The sequence below is a fragment of the Giraffa tippelskirchi genome, chromosome 3, assembly GCF_054371585.1.
Source record: "Giraffa tippelskirchi isolate mGirTip1 chromosome 3, T2T-mGirTip1v1.2.pri, whole genome shotgun sequence".
Lineage (NCBI taxonomy): Eukaryota > Metazoa > Chordata > Mammalia > Artiodactyla > Giraffidae > Giraffa > Giraffa tippelskirchi.
Window position 1 is genome coordinate 49176089 of NC_137277.1, and position 18597 is coordinate 49194685.

Sequence of the window (18597 nt, forward strand, 5' to 3'; positions counted from 1 at the left end):
AGACCGAGCACAGCCAAATAAATGAGTACAAGTAAATATTTTTAATAATATATATATTTACTTTTTTAAAAGATTGTTAAGTCTAGAGATGCATTCAAGTGTTAAACCAACAATTGCAGATTGGGCCCTCATTGGTTTGCATCCACCTGGTGACCAATGCAACTCTGATGTAAAAGTAAAGGTTACCTCATCTTCTTCTATCAATAAAAAGTCAGTTATGCTACCCTCAGCTATCCACTTAGTGCTGTGGCATTGTCAACAATTTCTTTGAATGTGTACTATAAGCATGGTGCTTTGTTGGATACCAGGTAATACAGAGACATACAAGTTAATACGAGGTTTCCCAGGTGGCTCAGTGGTAAAGAATCCTCCTGCCAATACAGGAGATGCGGGTTCGATCCCTGGGTCAAGAAGATCCCCTGGAGAAGGAAATGGCTACCCACTCCAGTATTCTTGCCTGGGAAATCCCATGGGCAGAGAAGCCTGGCAGGATACAGTGCTTAGGGTTGCAGAAGAGTCGGACATGGCTTAGTGACTAAACAACAACAGCAACAAATTAATACAAACACAACAGGCTTCAGACAGAAGAACTGGGAAGTATGCATCAAAGGATAAAGAGCAGCCCAAGACAGCATGATGGCCACTGTGTGAACTCGGAAAGGAATCCTCTCTGAGAATGCAGGGGAAGGACAGAGGCAAGAGAGGAGTGTTGGAGAGGAAGGGGGAGGAGGAACCATAAGACCATCAACCTGAACAGGTCAAAACAAAGAAGGGTTTCTGGCCATTAGTTGTAAGTCTGCATAGCAGGGACTGCTCTGGCAGTTCAGTAGTTAAGACTCAGCGCTTCCCCTGCAGGGGGCATGGTTCCGTACCTGGTTGGGGAAACAAGATCCCAAGATCCGACATGCCACGTGGTGTGGCCAAGAAAAAAGGTACATATATTAATAGCAACTCTTCCTAGGAAAATGGCTAGTTTTGTAGATTTATTTTTTATTTATTTTTATTTTTTGAACAGATTTATTATTTTGGGGAGACCACGCTGCACAACATGTGGGATCTTAGTTCCCCAGCCAGGGGTTGAACCCATGCCCCTTACAGTGGCATCTCAGAGTCTTAACCACTGAACCACCAGGGAAGTCCTGGAAAATGGCTAGTTTGGGACATGATGTAAGAAAAGTGCTTTAGATCAGAATCTGCTGGACTGTGCTTAAGAAGTTTCCAAAATAAGAGGAAGGACTTGGGATGGGGGGAAATGTACAGGGCTAGAACCCCCTTATGTCCCTCTCTGATTAGTAGCCCCTTGCACTAGCCTAGGGGTGCAGAGAAGGAGGGGTGCTAGTGGCCTGCTCAGGCCTGTCAGCGGCCCAAAGATTCCTAGGTCACTGATTTTTGAAATCACAGGTATATCTTTATAAATGAAGAAATGGGAAAACCAAGGTATACAATTGTATATTTTAAGTGCTTATATTGAATAAAGTCATGCACACGTGCAGAAATACAACCATTTACTTAACATCCTTTAGCAGTGGCAGCAAAAGTTAAATTGGAGATGTCTGTGAATGTGTTTTCTCTACCCCAAGCAACTGCCATCATTAGGCCTATCAAAAAGTGCTGAGGGATTTCCCCGGTGGTCTAGTGGCTAAGACTCTGCATTCCCAATGCAAAGGGCCCAAGTTTGATCCCCAGTCAGGGAGCTAGATCCCACATGCCACACCTAAAGAGGCCACATGCCTCAACTAAGACCCAGCATAGCCAAAAAGTAAAAACAAAAAAACATTGGGATGATTCAGATTCTTCAGATTCTTAAAAAAAGGTGGAATGACTTTAAGGCCTGTCTAGCCTATGACTTGAAAAAAACACAACACTTGTGCTAACTGGAAATATGGTAGTTGCTTCCAGAGGAGTAATTGGCTCCCCATAGAAATGGCATTTTATCAAGTTGTGTTTATAGCTAAGCCTATCACGATGACAGGAAGAATTGTGCCCCGCTGTGAAGTGATCTGCAGAATACAGGTCTCATCCCAAGGTCCGCCTGGATGTTCCCCTTCCCTTCCTCTCTCTCCCCTATCTTTTGGTTTTCAAAGATCCCCAGTGTTAAGAGAATAGGAGGTTGAAAATTGGTAACTGATCAGGCCGTCAGAAAATCCTCAGAGGGACCTTTCTTTGTCTGGGGAAACAAGTCCCCAGAGCAGTGTAAACAATTTTGATTCCATCAGTGAATCTCTATAAAGAAAAGTCACTATACATGTTGCCTACATTATATTCTGGCAGAAGAGGTAATGAGCATAGACTTTGCTGCAAGTTTTATCGCCTGTTTCTGGATGAAAGCACTTTCTCTGGTGGATAAGCCTGGGAAGGTGGAGATGACTGTAGGCATCAGTCCTTGACCAAAAGCTTGAAGTATGGAATGTTTTTGATCATCCTCCCCAGTGGTCTTGGGAAGGAGCAAACTTCTTCCCCCCTATTTCCCGGTTAGACTGAGCCACAGATGGCAGGATTAACTGGAGGTGATGTTGTGCACCAGTGGAGGGTGATACTCATCTATTCCAATGCCAGCCCCTGTTCCCTATCCTCTCGCCTAGCGTATTTTCAGAGAATGCTCTATGGAACTTTACGGCACCTGCAGGATATCTGGGCTTCCCCTGATGGCTCAGTGGTAAATAATCTGCCTGCAGTGCTGGAGACACAGGGGAGTGTGAGGTCAAACCCTGGGTCAGGAAGATCCCCTGGAGGAGGAAATGTATTTCTTCCAGTATTCTTTTTTATTTTTCACTCCAGTATTCCTGCCTGGAGAATCCCCATGGACAGAGGAGCCTGGCGGGCTCTAATCCAAAGGGTCACAAAGAATCAGACATGACTGAGCACACAAGCACAGGATCTCTAGGGCTTCCTTGAAAGCTAGTGTCTTTCATGCTTGGTTCCATCTCTTCAAGGCTTAGCTTGAGTAACAGATCAGGGCTTAAAGCTAGATACGTACCTTTTTGGACAGTACTTGAAGTGAAAAAAGAAGGATATGATTTGTATGTGTTTTTATTTTTTATTTTTACCAAAGAACTAAGAAAAATTTACTTAGGCGCAGGTACATTTCACCGAAATGAAATGGAAAGGTTTCAGACTCTTGAAAAGAAGCAGGACAAAAAAATAAATAGTAGGGAACTTCCGTGGTGGCCAGTGGTTAAGACTCCATGCTTCCACTGCTGGGTGCATGGGTTCGCTCTCTGGTTGGGGAACTAAGATCCCACACACTGCACAGTGTAGCCAAAAAATAAAACTCAAACAAATATTTCAAAAATAGTAAAATAAAAATGAAAAAAAAAAAAAGGAAAAGAAGCAGGACAACACCCTTCTTATCCCTTCTGCCAGTCCTCTTTTCACCTAAACTCTGTTTTAAGGTCAGCTGTCTCGTGCCATCATAAAAAAAGCATTTACCAAAATGCAGTTTTTAGAGCACGAATTTGAGTTTTGTAATTTTGAATTTGTAAGATTAGTTGTTGCAGAAATTCATTGTTAGGTAACACACAGTTATCTTAACATTAAAAGTATTGATACGTTAGGTGACAGTTTTTTAGAAAAATCTCTTGAATAAAACAATTTTTAATGGTAAAATAAATAGAATATTCTTTGCTATACAAAATAGATTGTTTATGTTGCGTTGCATTGTCAAAACTCATACGCACTGTAACCCACAGTTGTGAGTTTCGTGAATAATTAAATTACAATGTATAAGTGAAAGTCTATAATTTCATAATAAATTCTATAAGCTGAGCCTTTCTATTTTGGCTACATCGAGGCACACATGCTCTTTGGCATGGTGCACAGCTTGTCTCAAGTTGCGGCTCATGGACTCACGCTCAGCAGTTGTGGTATAGCGGGCTCTCTGGTTTTGGGACTCAAGCTTAGTTGCCCCGAGACATGTGGAATCTTAGTTCCTCAACCAAGGATCGAACCGGCCTCTCCTGCATTGGAAGATGGATTCTTAAACACTGGACCACCAGGGAAGTTCCATATAAACTGAGCCTTTCTTGAACTATCTTTTAGCTAAAGTAAGGGAAAGGAAGATACAACAGGTAAGAAATACAATAAATGTTGCAGTAAGTTGTTTTTTTTTTAATCAGCCTTTTCACTTTCTCACAAAACTCTTAGTGAGGTCAGGCTTGACTCCGAGCCATGCCTCTGTGAGAAAGAACATCATAATTGCGTTGCTCTGGGTTGCTTGTGAATGTCTGCAGCTCACTGTGACGGTAGAGTATAATTCCATGTCAGAAATTCTGCAGTGTCAAGAGATCTTGTCTAGGTCCTATTTGTATGCCCTTGGGGATGAGTCACGAGGAGGCCCTTTGGAATGCTCAGGGTCATGTTCTTCCTCAGTGTGTGGAGAGCTGGGGCAGAGGTTTAAAAGCCCAGTGAACGCCAGCCTGAAAACCGGAGCCCCACCCTCAGCTGGCTGAGAGCCAGTCCAAGTGAGGTCAGCTGAGAGTCAACGTCCCACACCAGGGGCTGCTTTGCTCAGTTCCTCGGACACTGTGTTTAAACCTTTTGTCAGAGAGAGCAATGTGTCCATTCATATAGCCCTTAGAGGGAAGACCTTTTGTTTTCATTTGATGAGATAAAAAAATATCCATTTTTCGTTTGAGTTCCAAGTGAATTTCAAAGGCTTGTGGCTGAGTCAGTAGCAAAGACATTAGAGTAACTCTTACTGTAAGCCCAGGCTTTCTCCTCACTGACCTGGCATTACTGTCTGATCGTAATGTTCCTGCTGAAGATACGAGGGTAAAATTGGCAAGAATCTGCCCATATTGATTAATAGTAGGGAGAAGACAGTGTACTATCCTTTTTCCAATGTGTGAGGCAGAGCAGAACTTTTCAGAAGTATGTCTGATGGACCACAGTGATCTCTACAGCTTTCTTGGGACTTGATGAATTGGGAGCATCTTGTCCAACCTGTGGATTGAAATCAAGTATGAAAAATAAAGGACACAAATAGGTATTTCTTTATGGACCAACAAAGCGATGGCTTAGTACAGAACCCCATAAAATTCCAAGGACACATCATTTTGCCTCTTTGTTACCCATTAATCTTAGGAAAAGTTATTGTGCTTACACTGAGAAAGTATCAGCAAGGTGCACTTATGTATGAGAAGCTAGTTTTTTGGAACCTATAACCTCCTAGCAAACATCCCAGCCACCCTTTGCTTGACCTATTTGCCTTGAGTGGAAAGGGCCCTGGATGTGCAGCTATTTTGGATCCCAGATGCACAGGAATTCTACTTCATTCCTGGAATCCATCCTGAACAATCTCACTGTGTTTGAGAAGGGGCAGAGACCTGAGTCAAAATGACTTAGTGACTAAACCACCAGTACAGAGATCTGGGGCAGTGTGGACCCAGATATTTACTTTTTCATAATTAAAAATATTTACTTTTAATTTAATATTTATTTTTAAATTTATTTTTGGCTGCACTGGGTCTTCATGGCTGTGCGTGGGCTTTTTCTAGTTGCAGTGCACAGGCTTCTCTTGTTGTGGAGCACGGGCCCTCGAGCACAAGCTCAGTAATGCACAGGTTTAGCTGCCCTGTGGCAAGTGGGAACTTCCTGGACCAAGGATTGAACCCGTGCCCCCTGAATTGGCAGGTGGATTCTTTACCACTAGAGCACCAGGGAAGTCCATGGACCAAATATTTTTTACTAATCCCAATACATTCTCATTATACGTGATCCAGTCCCCATCTGATTTTGTATGTATTTTCTAAATTCTTAAACTGTTATTGAACATAGACTGTAAACCTCTTGAACATAGGGAACTTGGCACACAGAAGCTATTTAGTAAAATTTTGTGGAAGAGGTGAATAAGCTAATAAATTCAGTACAGGAATTAATTTTAGTTCTGAATTTAATTCTATTTCTCCTAGCTGTGTGACCATGGGAAAGTCACATAGCTTCTCTGAGCATTAGTTTGAGTATCAATAAGATGTAGATACCCATCCTAGCTACCTCTCAGGATTTTTATGAGGTTCAAATGAGGCAGTGTGTGAAAAATTGCTTTTATAAAATGAATTCCTTCATCATTTGATAAGTTTATTTTGTTCATGGGAGAAGTTCAATCCGAGTTGCTGTTGCATGGTTACTTTTAACTCTGGACTAGACTTTTTAGCACTCTTCAGGGCTGTTTCTTTCAATGTTCAGTAGAAATAATAATGTAGATGGGATTATAGAACTAAAAATACACCAAATTATAGAATTATACTAATTCCAAGGGCATATCATCTAATATTAGCAGAAACAGGATTATAGAAAATGGTAAAAATGACAAATACATTGTCATTCGGTACCTAAAGTACTGTGGTAAGAAAGATTCTGATGCCATGCCTGGGTGGAAAGAGTGCCATGCTTGATTTTTTGAAATTGAGATATAATTTTCATATAACATTGTGTACAGTTAAGGTGTACAGTGTGTTGATTTGATGTGTTTATAAACTTCAGTGTGATTACCACAGTAGCTTTAGCTCACACTCCATTACATCATATAATTATCATTTCTTTTTTGTGGTGGGAATGTATAAGGTCTAGTCTGTTAGCAACTTTGAAGTATGTAATACAGTATTGGGACTGGAATCACAGTGCTGTGCATTAGACTTCTGGAACATATTCATCTTCTAATTGTACTCTGGTAGATTATGATTTTTTAAGTATTCCTTTTAAAATTATTTTATTATTCTTACTGTTATTTATTTTTTGGCTGTGCTGCATGGCATGTTGGGTCTTAGTTCCTTGACCAGGGATCAAACTCACACCCCTCCCCAAATCGGAAGCTTGGAATCCCAACCACTGGGCCACCAGGGAGGTCCCTTTATTGATATTTTCGGTTAACATGGAATTAAAAGAGTGGTAGCATGTGTCACATCCTGGACTAGATAATCTTTGAGACTCATTCTCAGTGTAATTCAACAAAAACAGCCACCTTCTTTAATGTAGAAAGTATTGGAGACCTCATCTCTTTGCTTCAGTGTGTTTTTGTAGATGTAGAGAGGGCACCCATCAATTTCTTATATTCAGAAGCTGCATCCAGCCTTTGGAGACATAAATTGTGGGCTCTGTAGCTCTTACAATTTCAGGGACCATTTTTTAAAATAAAAAGCACAAATATAAAAAGTACAAAATTGGATACAAGGCCTGTATGCAGGTCCCATGGGTCCTGAATTTAAGCTTCATTAATTTCATAGTAAATCTACCTCTACTTAAAAGTCTATCATAAGATTCCTGGTCCCACTCTAGCCATTCTGATTCATTATATCTGATCCCCAGAAGTAGGTATTTTCAATAAGTACCCTATTGCATTATAGCAATATTGTACCTGCCCATTTCCTGACACATAAAAGAATTACCCACATTTGCTTCATAACTAAAGCAGCTCCCTGTCTCCCAGAATTTATACATGAACCCCATTTTCTCCAGGCAAATGACAGTAGCCATACAGAAAACACTTTCCTTTTTGGGCTGAGAGTCAGGCTGGGATTCAGCTGTCCCAGGTTGCTGGTCTTCCTTCTGTGGCCTTCTCCACAACTGCTGGCACTGGCATAGCTCTCTGACTTGTTGACATTGACTCTGAAAGGGGAAAATGACTGGTATTAACTTCAGGTGGCTGGTATGCATCTAATTATCTTCCAGACCTCACATCAGATGCTTTAAAGAAAATCATCTCTCTCTCTCTCTTTTTCTTTTTTTTGCCATGTCACAGGGCTTTTGGAATCTTAGTTCCCTGACTAAGGATTGAATCCAGCCCCTGGCAGTGAAATTACAGAGTCTTAACCATTAGACAACCAGAGAATTACCGAAAATCATCCCTTCTAAGGAAAAAGCAAATATTCATTCCTATTGGCTATATCCTCCCTAGAGAATGTCCAAGTAGAACAGAGGAAAGGAACTTGCATGTAGTAAGCGCCTCCTATATGCCAGGGGGCTTCCCAGGTAGCTCAGGTAAAGAATCCGCCTGCCAAGCAGGAGACTCAGGTTCAGTCCCTGGGTCAGGAAGATCCCCTGGAGAAGGACATGACAACCCACTCCAGTATTCTTGCCTGGAGAATTCCATGGACAGAGGAGCCTGGTGGGCTATAGTCCATAGGGTCACAAACGAGTCAGACACGACTTAGTGGCTAAACAACAACTTTCTCACAGAATCTCACTGAACCTTCTTAACCACCATAAGAGGCAAATATCATTAGTCCTGTTTTAAAGATGAGGCGACTGAGTTTGGAGAAGGCAAACAACTTTCTCCAAGCCACTCAGCTAGTGAGTGTTGAGTGACAGGTGTGTCCACACTCCAAAGTCTGTGCTTTTCTCATTATGTCATCCTGCCTCTGGGACAGAAGGAGGTCTTTATAGATCAAGTCCAAGGACCCAGTACATCAGCAAACTTACGGGGCATGGGACTTCAAAAATGACGAACACGGTAATGGCGATTCCACTGACAAACAAGGTGACTGCAATCAGAACTTTGACCACGATGCTCCATTTCTTCCTCTTCTCTAGGTTCTCATCTGTGTCTAAAAGGAAAGAGAGGAGTGGACAGGGAGAAGTGAGAACTGAAGAGAGGGAAGAGATTGACCCTTTGACTTGCAGGACTCCTGGTTCACAAGACCAAGAGGGGCCCAGCCTGCTTCAGAGGCAGAAGCTGAGTTTCCAGTTCAGACTCAGAGTCAGGAGTGGGGTAGGCATCATGGCCTTTGGTCTCACCTCCTTTGCAGTCTCTTCCCAGAGTCACCTTTACTAGGATTTGGAATTTTTCCATGATCAAGTAGGATTGATTCTTTTTTTAAATTTTCAATTGGAGGATAATTGCTTTACAAATGTTGTATTGGTTTCTGCTGTACAACAACGTGAATAAGCTATACACACACACACACACACACACACACACACACATATGCGCACACATATATCCCCACCCTCTTCTACCTCCCTCCCACTCCCCTGATCCCACCTCTCTAGGTCATCACAGAGCACCAAGCTGAGCTCCCTGTGTTATACAGCAACTTCCCCCTAGGTATCAGTTGTATAACGGTAATGTATACATGTCAATGCTACTCCTCCAATTCATCCCCCTACTCCTTCTTCTGCTGGGTCCACAAGTCCATTTTCTGTGTCTCTATTCCTGCCCTGCAAATAGGTTCATCAGTACCATTTTTCTAGATTCCATAATATTTGCATTAATATACGATATTTGTTGTTCTCTTTCTGACTTGCTTCAATCCGTGTAACAGGTCTAGGTTCATCCACCTCACTACAACTGGCTCTAATTCATTCCTTTTTATGGCTGAGTAATATTCCATTGTATATATGTACTACAACTTCTTTATTTCCATTCATCCGTTGATGGACATCTAGGTTGCTTCCATGTCCTAGCTATTGTAAATAGTGCTGCTATGAACATTGAGGTACATGTGTCTTTTTGAATTATGGTTTATCACGGTATGTGCCCAGTAGTAAGCTTGCTAGGAGGATTGATTCTTGCATTGCTTTCATGGGAGAAAAGCTACACAAGGGAGTCTGTCTCTAGCAGCCCTCTCAGGATCTCTGCCCTTGTACCCCAACACACATACCACATGAGATTAGCAAATCAACTTTTCTATGTTCCTTTCAATTTAGTGGGGCATAGTAGGAACAGGGGGCTTCCCTGATAGCTCAGTTGGTAAAGAGGAGACCTAAGCTGCAGTGCAAGAGACCCCGGTCAATTCTTGGGTTGGGAAGATCCCCTGGAGAAGGGATAGGCTACCCACTCCAGTATTCTAGCCTAGAGAATTCCATGGACTGTATAGTCCATGGGGTCACAAAGAGTTGGACGTGACTGAGCGACTTTCAGTGAATTGCCATAGTTTTGGGGTCATAAGCCAAATTTGGGGACAAATGACTCATAAGCATCTTGTTATTATTAATCTCATGTTTACATTTCTCCTGTTGGAACTGGGAAGTAACCCAGTTGGAATCCTACAGAATTTGAGTCCTGGCCAATTTAGGGAGGGATGTTTGTAAAAACAACGCAGATAAAAACGTGCTTCTTAGTTGTTGTCATCACTATAATGATTGCTTAGAGTTTAAACGTTGTCTCTCTGTTCACACATTGGATCTTACCCACCACACCAAAACCCTGTATGTTGTCCCGAAACCTGGCAACAAGGTGAGCTCACTTGTGTGGAGGTGAAGGATTATTAAAAGTATCAAGCTACAGACATTTCTGGGACCTTTACAGAGAAGCTGATTTTTTTTCCCATAAGAAATGGAGTGATGTTCTCATGTAAACTGTATGTAGCTTCTCTACTTCCAGGAAAATTCTAGGAGACCCAGGCTAGTGCTGGGGCTGAGAATTTTTCTGTCTGTTCTTGTCTCACCTCTACATATCTGTACCTTGATTCAGAGGACTAGAAAAAGCATCAGTCTTTGTAGTTTTCTCTCCTTTTTTCCCAGGAGTTATGGAGGTAGGAGTGGAGGGATAAGTCTCTGATGAAGCCCCCATCACTGGATAGACCTTACACTGAGAGACCCCTGGTAAAAAAGCTGTAAAACAAGAAAGAAACAATGAAAGGACAACTGAGAAGACTTTATCCTGCCTTTGATTTCACCTGACAAAACCCTGAGTTTACCCAGCTGATATAAAACTTCTAACTGTGGCCCCGTTGATCTGTCCGTAGGTTTAAGGTGTGGGCCTTGATAACACCAAAGAATGAGTGAGGATATAGTAATAAGAGATACGGATTAAATCCCCTGATGCTTTTGACTAATGTAGGATCAGAATGAAGGAGTGGACCATGTTTTCTTGGCTTATCACTCATACAGCCATAATAATAATAAGAATGGGAAGGTATAGCACTGTTGAAAGTCCCTTCTTTAAAAAAAGATGGCTTCAAAGTCCAAGGAAGAACTGAAGTAGTATAGTTCACCTTAGTGACTGTGGCAGGTCTGTCTAGTGAGTGAAGTCTAAGTCAATGACTTTGAGAGAGAATTGGAGAAAGAGGAGGAACTGGAAGAAGGGGAGACCACTCAGCTTCACACACCCCTCAATTTCATTCTTTCAGCATATATTTAAAAATGAATATCTAGGGACTTCCCTGGTGGTCCAGTGGTTCAGAATCCATCTTGCAATACAGGGGGATGTGGGTTTGGTCCCTGGTTGGGAAACTAAGATCCCACGTGCTGCACAGCCACTAAGCCCATTCAGGTGCAACTAGAGTCCACGCGCTGTGATGCAACGAAGATCTTGAGTGCCACAACTAAGACCTGACACAGCCAGATCAATAACTGTTAAAGAAATGAATATCTAGTTTGCCAGGGTCTGCTTCTGTACTGTGGACATAGCAGCTGAACACACTCTAGCCTGGGAGCTAGAAAAGGGGAAGGAGGGCTCAGGGAGGACATGGAGAAGCAGACAACGGTAAGTACAGTAAGTTCTATGTTGTTGGTTAGAAGGGGATGAGTGCTATGGAAAGAAACAGTGCAGCGTGGAGGGGGGTGCAGGTGGGCAGCGGTTGGGCAACCTACCGGAGTTTCATTGAGAAGATGAGGACTGAATAAAGATGTGAAGGAGGTGAGGGGATTAGCCAAACAGATGCTGGGGAACTTAGGCAGAGGAAACAGTCACAGGCCCAGGCCAGAGTGTGCCCGGTCTGTTACAGTTTTAGAGGAAGAACGCGTAAGCCAGTGAGACTGGAGTGGAGTGAGCACCGAGACAGTCGGAGGGGATGAAGGAGTTTCTGAAGCAAACGGATCCACATCACTGGGCTTTGCAGCCCAGTTTGAGGACTTCAGTTATCGCTCTGCTTGGAATGGTGATCCATTGCAAGTCTTTTTGCAGAGAAGTGACTGGATGGATGGCTTTGTTTTTAAAGAATCAGTGGGCTGCTGGGTTGGAAATGGACAGTAGAGGGGCGCCTGATAGAAGCAGAGCAACCTGCTAAGAGGCTCTCGCAGAATCCAAGTGAGAGATGACAGTGACTTAGACAGCTGTGGAAAAGGTGGAACGCGGATGGGTGCTGGCTGTGGTCTGGAGCCACCTTCACATGCTTCCAGAATTGATCTAACCCAATTCGGACAGTGGTTCCTGGTCTATTTTTAATGGTCTCCTGTCATTGCCTATTAAATTAAGGTCTGTACGTCCTACTTGACTTTTCTGAACTACTCTCCCAGGTCTTGAGTCTATGTGAAAATGACAGTTCTTTACTACAGAGACGGGTGGGCACAGTACCAGGTACTGTACACGAATTGCAGGGGAAGTAGTCTTATTATTATTTAATCAGGAAGACTGTTGGCAAAGATAAGCAGAGACAAAGAGCCAACAGGCTCAAAAGGAAAAATGAGAGAATTTCATAGAATTTTTTTCCATCATAGTGCCAGTCAGTTCTCTGAAGTGATAACTGATGTGTTTCCGGGTCAGATGAGATGAAGGTAAATAAATTTCACTTTGGACAAGTAACAGAAGTTCTTTGAGTTTTCGTTTCCTTATCTGCAGGATGGTTATAGCAAAATAATTCTTGGTCTATTTCACAGAAGTGATGTGAAGATAGGTAACAAAAACGAGAAAGCAGGTGTGAAAAACACCTTGCAAACTGAGTGACGTTATGATTGAAAGAGGAGGAAAGGGGAATGCCCTGGCTGTCCAGTGATTGGGGTTGTGCGCTTTCGTTGCTGAGGGCCTGGGGTTTGATCCCAGGTCAGGGAACTACAATCCCACAAGCAGTGTAGTGTGGCCAAAACATAAATAAATAAACAACCAACATTTAAAAAAAGAGAGAGGAGGCAAAACCTAGAGATCCTCTCTCTGCGTAGAACTGTGCCCACTAGCCACAGGGATCATGGGATTTCAGTGTGGCTTTTCTTCTACCTCCTGGGAGACACTGTTTCAAAATCTACTCAATAGGCTTCATCGGTCAGTGTTTTTCCAGTTCTTCCCAGCTTGTAAATTAATGTCCAGGACTTCCTTATCCCTAGCGGCCCAGTGGTTAAGAATCCACCTTCCAACGAAGGGGACAAGGATTCAGTCCTTGGTCCGGGAAGATCCCACAGGCCGAGGGGCGTAACTAACCCCGTGCACCGCTACTGAGCCTGCACTCTCGAGCCTGTGCTCTGCAACAGAAGAAGGCGCTGTAACTAGAAGCCCACACACAGCAACTGGAGAGCAGCCCCCGCTCACTGCAACTAGGGAAAGATGGCGAGCAGCAACAAACACCCAGCGCAGCCAAAAATAAACAAATAGAGTTCTAAGTTAATGTCTAAATTAATGTTCATCCCTGTTGGCATCTCCTCTCTTTTAGGCCTCCTCTGCTAGGTAACTGGGTATTAAGGTGGAGCATGTTTATAAACACAAATACTCCATTCCCACTGCTGATGGAATTGCAACATTAGCTTTTCTTTGGTTAAGGATATTTGAGCAAGAATTGCCTCACTTTTAGAAGCTCTACAAAAATCCAAATTGATGAAATGGATAACTTAGGAGATGATGCTTTCCTTTATTACAAAATATTTGTTTTAAATAGGAAGCATTAGGTACATTATATTTAAATGGAAATCTTAGAGATTATTCTGCAATAATACTAACAGCTTGAAAAGGCTATTTAAGAGGCCTTACATATTGCTGTGGGACTTACATACCTAGAAATTAGACCATCTAGTCAAATCTCTCATTTATAGCTATGGAAACTGAGCATTGGAGAAATTAAGTAACTTGTCAAAGGTGATAATATCAGTATAAACACTTGTTTGACATTACTTCTCTTGTATCCCACAGTGTTACATGGGGTGAACAGACGGCGGGAATCAGTTAATACTAATCAAATGCCAAAGAGCTTAATCCATGCCCTAAAATTACATTTAAAAGATTTACATGGATTTGCCTAAAGAAGAGGCTAATCTATGTCCTTGAGGCTTTAGCTCTACTTAGGGGGCTTCCCTGGTGGCTCAGATGGTAAAGAATCTGCAATGAAGAAGACCCAGGTTCAATCCCTGTGTTAGGAAGATCCCTTGGAGAAGAAAGTGGCAACCCAGTCCAATGTTCTTGCCTGGAGAATTCCATGGACAGAAGAACCTGGCGGCTACAGCCCATGAGTCACAAAGAGTCAGACACAACTGAGTGAATAACACTTTCATTCTCAAGCTCCACCTGCCTCCAAGATGTCAATTAAAAGTGAGTGCCTACCTCCATCTCAACTTCCAATCTCACCTTTGCCTGTCACAAGGAATCCAGCCTGAACCTTGGATGCGGGGGTTAGGTGACAGTTTGCGGGGGTCGTGCTGTTTCTGCAGGGAACAGTCATGACTCTCAGGTTCTTCAGAATATGCTTGACCTTTTGCCTTTTTTCTGAATGTACAAGGTTAACTTTCACTTTGCTCCGAGAACCAAGACACTGCAAGGTCGCCACAGTCTGGTTTTGGATGAACATGGGCCTTTTGGCTTCTGCCTGAGCTTCTGAAAAGAGAAAAACAAGAGAGGAAGATGAAGCCAGTTCTTAATCTGAATGGTGCCCCACCAACCCACTTCCATTCACGGCCCACTGCTGTACTTTCTTCTCTTTTTCCATCAGGTCTTCCTCAGCATGTGTCTACGGTACTGAATATATAAGCCCTGCCTTTCCCCCTTCCCACCGTGGGTCCCATGAAGACCGGTGGTGACTGTAGTAAGTGCAGAGAGATGCTCCTAAGTTGTTTTCTCTAACACAGAGGGGCCTGAGATCTGCTTCCTCTTTCTTCACCCCATCTCATTGATTTATGTTGCTATGCCTTAGTTCGTAAGAATTTATCTTTTTTAACAGAAGCTGATTATTTATTTATGTGGCGAAGCACATGTGATCTTAGTTCCCCAACTAGAGATTGAACCCGCGCCCCCTGCATTGGAAGCACAGAGTCTTAACCGCTGGACCACTGGAGAAATCTCCATAACAGTTAATTTAAAAATGGGTTTTCAGGGACCTCCCCAATGGTCCAGTGGTCAGGACTCCACACTTCCACTACAGGGGCGCAGTTTCCATCCCTGGTCGGGGAACTGACATCCCTGCATGCAGTGTGGCCAGAAAAAAAAAAAAGATTTCCAGAAAGCCTCTCGGGGATCGATAGCTTTAGAATAGAATGTTTGAGAGCTGGGCTCAGAATTGGGGAGACAAGCATCTTTTGAAGGTAAAAAATGTCCTGGAGTGGCAAAGTGATTCTTCAGGAGGGGCCCATTGCCTACCTCGAATTAGCTCAGCTCTGATGCTTCTCACATCCTTTGGGAAGAGATTGGGCAGTGGTTCCACTTGGCAGCTGCTATCCCTGAGTTCTGGGGTGGGGAAGAAAGGTAAGGATTGACTGAGTCCTTTCTCTTTGGAATTCTGGGCACTGGAGAGGGAGATAAAAAGGGAAAGCAGTTTCTTCTCATAAAACGTGTAGTTGGGGAGATCAGACATTTCCCCAAAAGGACTTTAAGCTTATTATTTTTTTTTGCTGCACCTTGCCGCATGCAGGTTCCCCAAACAAATGGTGTCCCCCTGCATTGAGGTTCAGAGTCTTAACCTCTGGACCGCCAGGGAATTCCCAGAACTTTAAGATTTATACAAGTGGGTGTTAGCGAAGTATAAATAAAGCTGAACACCAGTTTATTATCCTTAGGGGGAAAAAAGGTAAGAGTTAACTAAGTTGATGAAAGATGAACCAACCCATTCCTTCAAACACTGCTTATTATCACTTCCCCTTCCTGTCCCATCTACCTTCTTGTATTAAAACTTTTGAAGGTTTATTTATTAAGTGTAACATTGGACAAGGTATCTCTCTAACTTCCCATAGAACCATAGGTCACAGTTATGCTTTTTGGCACATAAATCACAGGGTTCTTCATTTGTTAAATTTGTTACTTCTGCACCTCATGCTGTTTGGCCTTAGCTCTGATGAGCTGATTTTAGAAATGAACCATTTAGGACACTTTGAAAAATCATGTTTTAAATAAACAGTTATCAAAGAGCAGTTGCTGCTGCTGCTGTTTAGTCGCTTCAGTCATGTCCGGGTCTTTGCAACCCCATGAACTGTAGTCCACCAGGCTTCTCTGTCCATGGGATTTCCCAGGCAAGAATACTGGAGTGGGTTGGCATTTCCTTCTCCAGGGGATCTTCCTGACTCAGGGATCGAACCCGAGTCTTCTGCATTGGCAGGTAGATTATTAATAATCTGAGCCACCAGGGAAGCCCATCAAAGAACAGCAAGTGGTACCATTCTACCCTCACATTACCTTTTCTCTCAGCTTTTCCCATCCAAGAGCGTCCCCATCTATTAGGACATAATACTTTAGAAAAGGAAGACATCTGGACATCCCTGGTGGTCCAGTAGATAAGAATCTACCTGCCAAAGGAGGAGACACAGGGTTGATCCCTGCTCCAGGAAGATGCCACACACCAAGGGGCAACAAAGCCCCACAACTACTGAAGCCCGCATGCTCTAGAGCCCGTGCTCTGCAACAAGAGAAGCCACTGCAATGAGAAGCCTGTGTCACCACAGCTAGAGAAAACCCACACACAGCAATGAAGACCTAGTGCAGCCAATAAATAAATAAATAATTTTTAAAAGGAAGACATCTTATGAAGGGTTATGAATTTGGGACTCTTAGTGAAACTGTGACGACACCTTCCAGCAAAGAAAGCTCTCTAACAGTGAAAGGAATTTTAATGTTAGTTACATGAACAAAACAGAAGAATGTATCACATTCTCTGAAGACTTCTTCCCATGAAACAGGCAGCTGTCTCTCTGGGTTGAATATGTTCTATTTAGAGGCTATCTGGGGGTGACTGGAAAGCCTCATGTGCTGAGTATTGCCTGTACCTTTATCTGACAGAATAGACCCCCAAACACTTTCTAGGCCTCTCTTAGTATTTCTCAGGACAGTCAGCTAGAAGAGTACTTACCTTTCTTGGTAACATCATAGGACGTAATGATTAGGCTGAAAACCAAGATGGTATCCATGTTAGCTTGAGCATATTCTCCTTGTAGAGACTGTATGTTGCTGGTCTGACACCACCGCTCACAGCCTTGTCTCTAAATGCTTTCACTGCCCTAGAACTAAGTTTGACCCTGGGCGAGTCTGGTTCCACCCTAATTGATCTGCCACATTTTCTCAGGACCCAGGAATAGAGTTTATTGGAGAGAGGACCAAATTTGCTTGTTAATGATTGATTCAGAATATCTTCACCTGACTTAACTGCTGGTGAGGACATAAGGAACTGTAATTAACTAGAGGTTTCCCCTGTAGAAAGGGCATAAACAGGGCATAAACAGAGGTGATATGCTTGACACGATATGCTTTACAAATACTTGCAGGGAGACACGTAGACATTTGCATGCATGCTCACTGACATGAGCACATAGATTTACACACCATCATAAAGAGGTGCTGAGATTTCTATTAAGGAAAATGGCTTCTAGAGTAGTGCAGACAACTAGGACTGATCCAGTGAGTTACACTGGAGAGGGCACTGGACTGGGAATCAACAGAAGTGGGTTCCAGGTGAGCCCCTGTGGTTAAATGTATCAATGTGAGAAAGTTGCTTGACTTTTCTGGATTACAGTTTTCTCCTCTGTAAACAGAGCATTCCGACCCAGTCATCTCTAGAATTCATTCACTGTTATACACATAAACTTGCCTGAGCACAGACGTACCTGTCTAGTTGTGCACATTTTCATACTTCTGAAAAGTGAAGTGAGGGAATTCCCTGGTGGTCCAGTGGTTAAGAATCTGCCTTGCAATGCAGGGGACATGGGTTCGATCCCTGGTGGGGGAACTCAGATCCCACATGCTATGGGGCAGCTAAGCCTGTACACCTCAACTAGAGAGAAGCCTGCACACCTCAAGGCAGAACCCATGTGCCACAGCGAAAAGATCCCGTGTGGTGCAACCAAGACCCAATGCAGCCAAAAAGAAACAATTAAATATTTACCAAATAAAAAAGTGAAGTGACTGTAGGTGGACCACATTCATATGACTTGGGATGAGAAGTTGTGAGGAAGAGCTAACTGCACTAGAAGAGTGATACTGTGTGCAGTTTGGGAATGTTTTCCTAAACAGATAACTGTTGTACATTTTTCAAAAATTGTATTTTTTGATAAAGAGTATATATCTTGTGTAGGGGGCTTCCCTGGTGGCTCAGATGGTAAAGAATCTGCCTACAATGCAGGAGACTTGGGTTCAATCCCTCGGTCAGGAAGATCCCCTGGAGAAGGGAGTGACAACCCACTCCTTTATTCTTGCCTGGAGAATTCTGTGGACAGAGGAGCCTGGTGGGCTACAGTCCATGGGGTTGCCAAGAGTCAGACACGACAACTACTATCACTTTCAACAGCACAACAGTCCATCTCGTGTAATACTTCGTAGACCCTGTGGCAACATAGCTAGGGGGATCATAAAACAGAAATGAAGATCTACGCAAACCCTCTGCCTGAGTCCAGAGGCTCTGCAGTTGCTCTACCCACTGTGAGTGCACTTACTCCATTGGAACCAACATACATTTGACTACGGATAAGTTGGTTCTAGAGGCTGATTCTCTGATGATATAAAGGGAGCTTGATTCAAGGGACTTTCCATAAGGGAGTTCATAAGGT

General features: G+C 43.1%; 2 protein-coding genes across 3 annotated transcripts in view; one reads left to right on the forward strand and one right to left on the reverse strand.

The window, feature by feature from the left end:
* The window catches only part of ACACA (acetyl-CoA carboxylase alpha), a 277322-nt gene that overhangs the window by 17659 nt on the left and 241066 nt on the right, over positions 1-18597 (forward strand). The gene's annotated exons all lie outside the window — the stretch shown is intronic.
* On the reverse strand, positions 4864-16965 carry C3H17orf78 (chromosome 3 C17orf78 homolog). 2 transcript variants are annotated; one of them, XM_081584577.1, is made up of 7 exons: positions 16908-16965; positions 15209-15295; positions 14204-14449; positions 10414-10548; positions 8416-8540; positions 7480-7602; positions 4864-4941 (listed from the first exon to the last, which is right to left on the reverse strand). In XM_081584577.1, the coding sequence occupies exons 1-7, from the start codon at positions 16963-16965 to the stop codon at positions 4864-4866; spliced, it is 852 nt and encodes a 283-aa protein (XP_081440703.1). The 2 variants fall into 2 exon arrangements, with proteins under 2 accessions (XP_081440703.1, XP_081440704.1); XM_081584578.1 differs by lacking the exons at positions 4864-4941; positions 8416-8540; positions 10414-10548 and having other exon boundaries at positions 7514-7602.

Coding starts and splice junctions, on each gene's coding strand:
- C3H17orf78 (XM_081584577.1), bottom strand. CDS start 16,965: ATGGATACCATCTTGGTTTTCAGCCTAATCATTACGTCCTATGATGTT. Junction 7,603..8,415: donor TTTTTGAAGTCCCATGCCCC/GTAAGTTTGCTG, acceptor TTCCCCTTTCAG/AGTCAATGTCAACAAGTCAG. Junction 4,942..7,479: donor CTCAGCCCAAAAAGGAAAGT/GTTTTCTGTATG, acceptor TTCAATCCACAG/GTTGGACAAGATGCTCCCAA.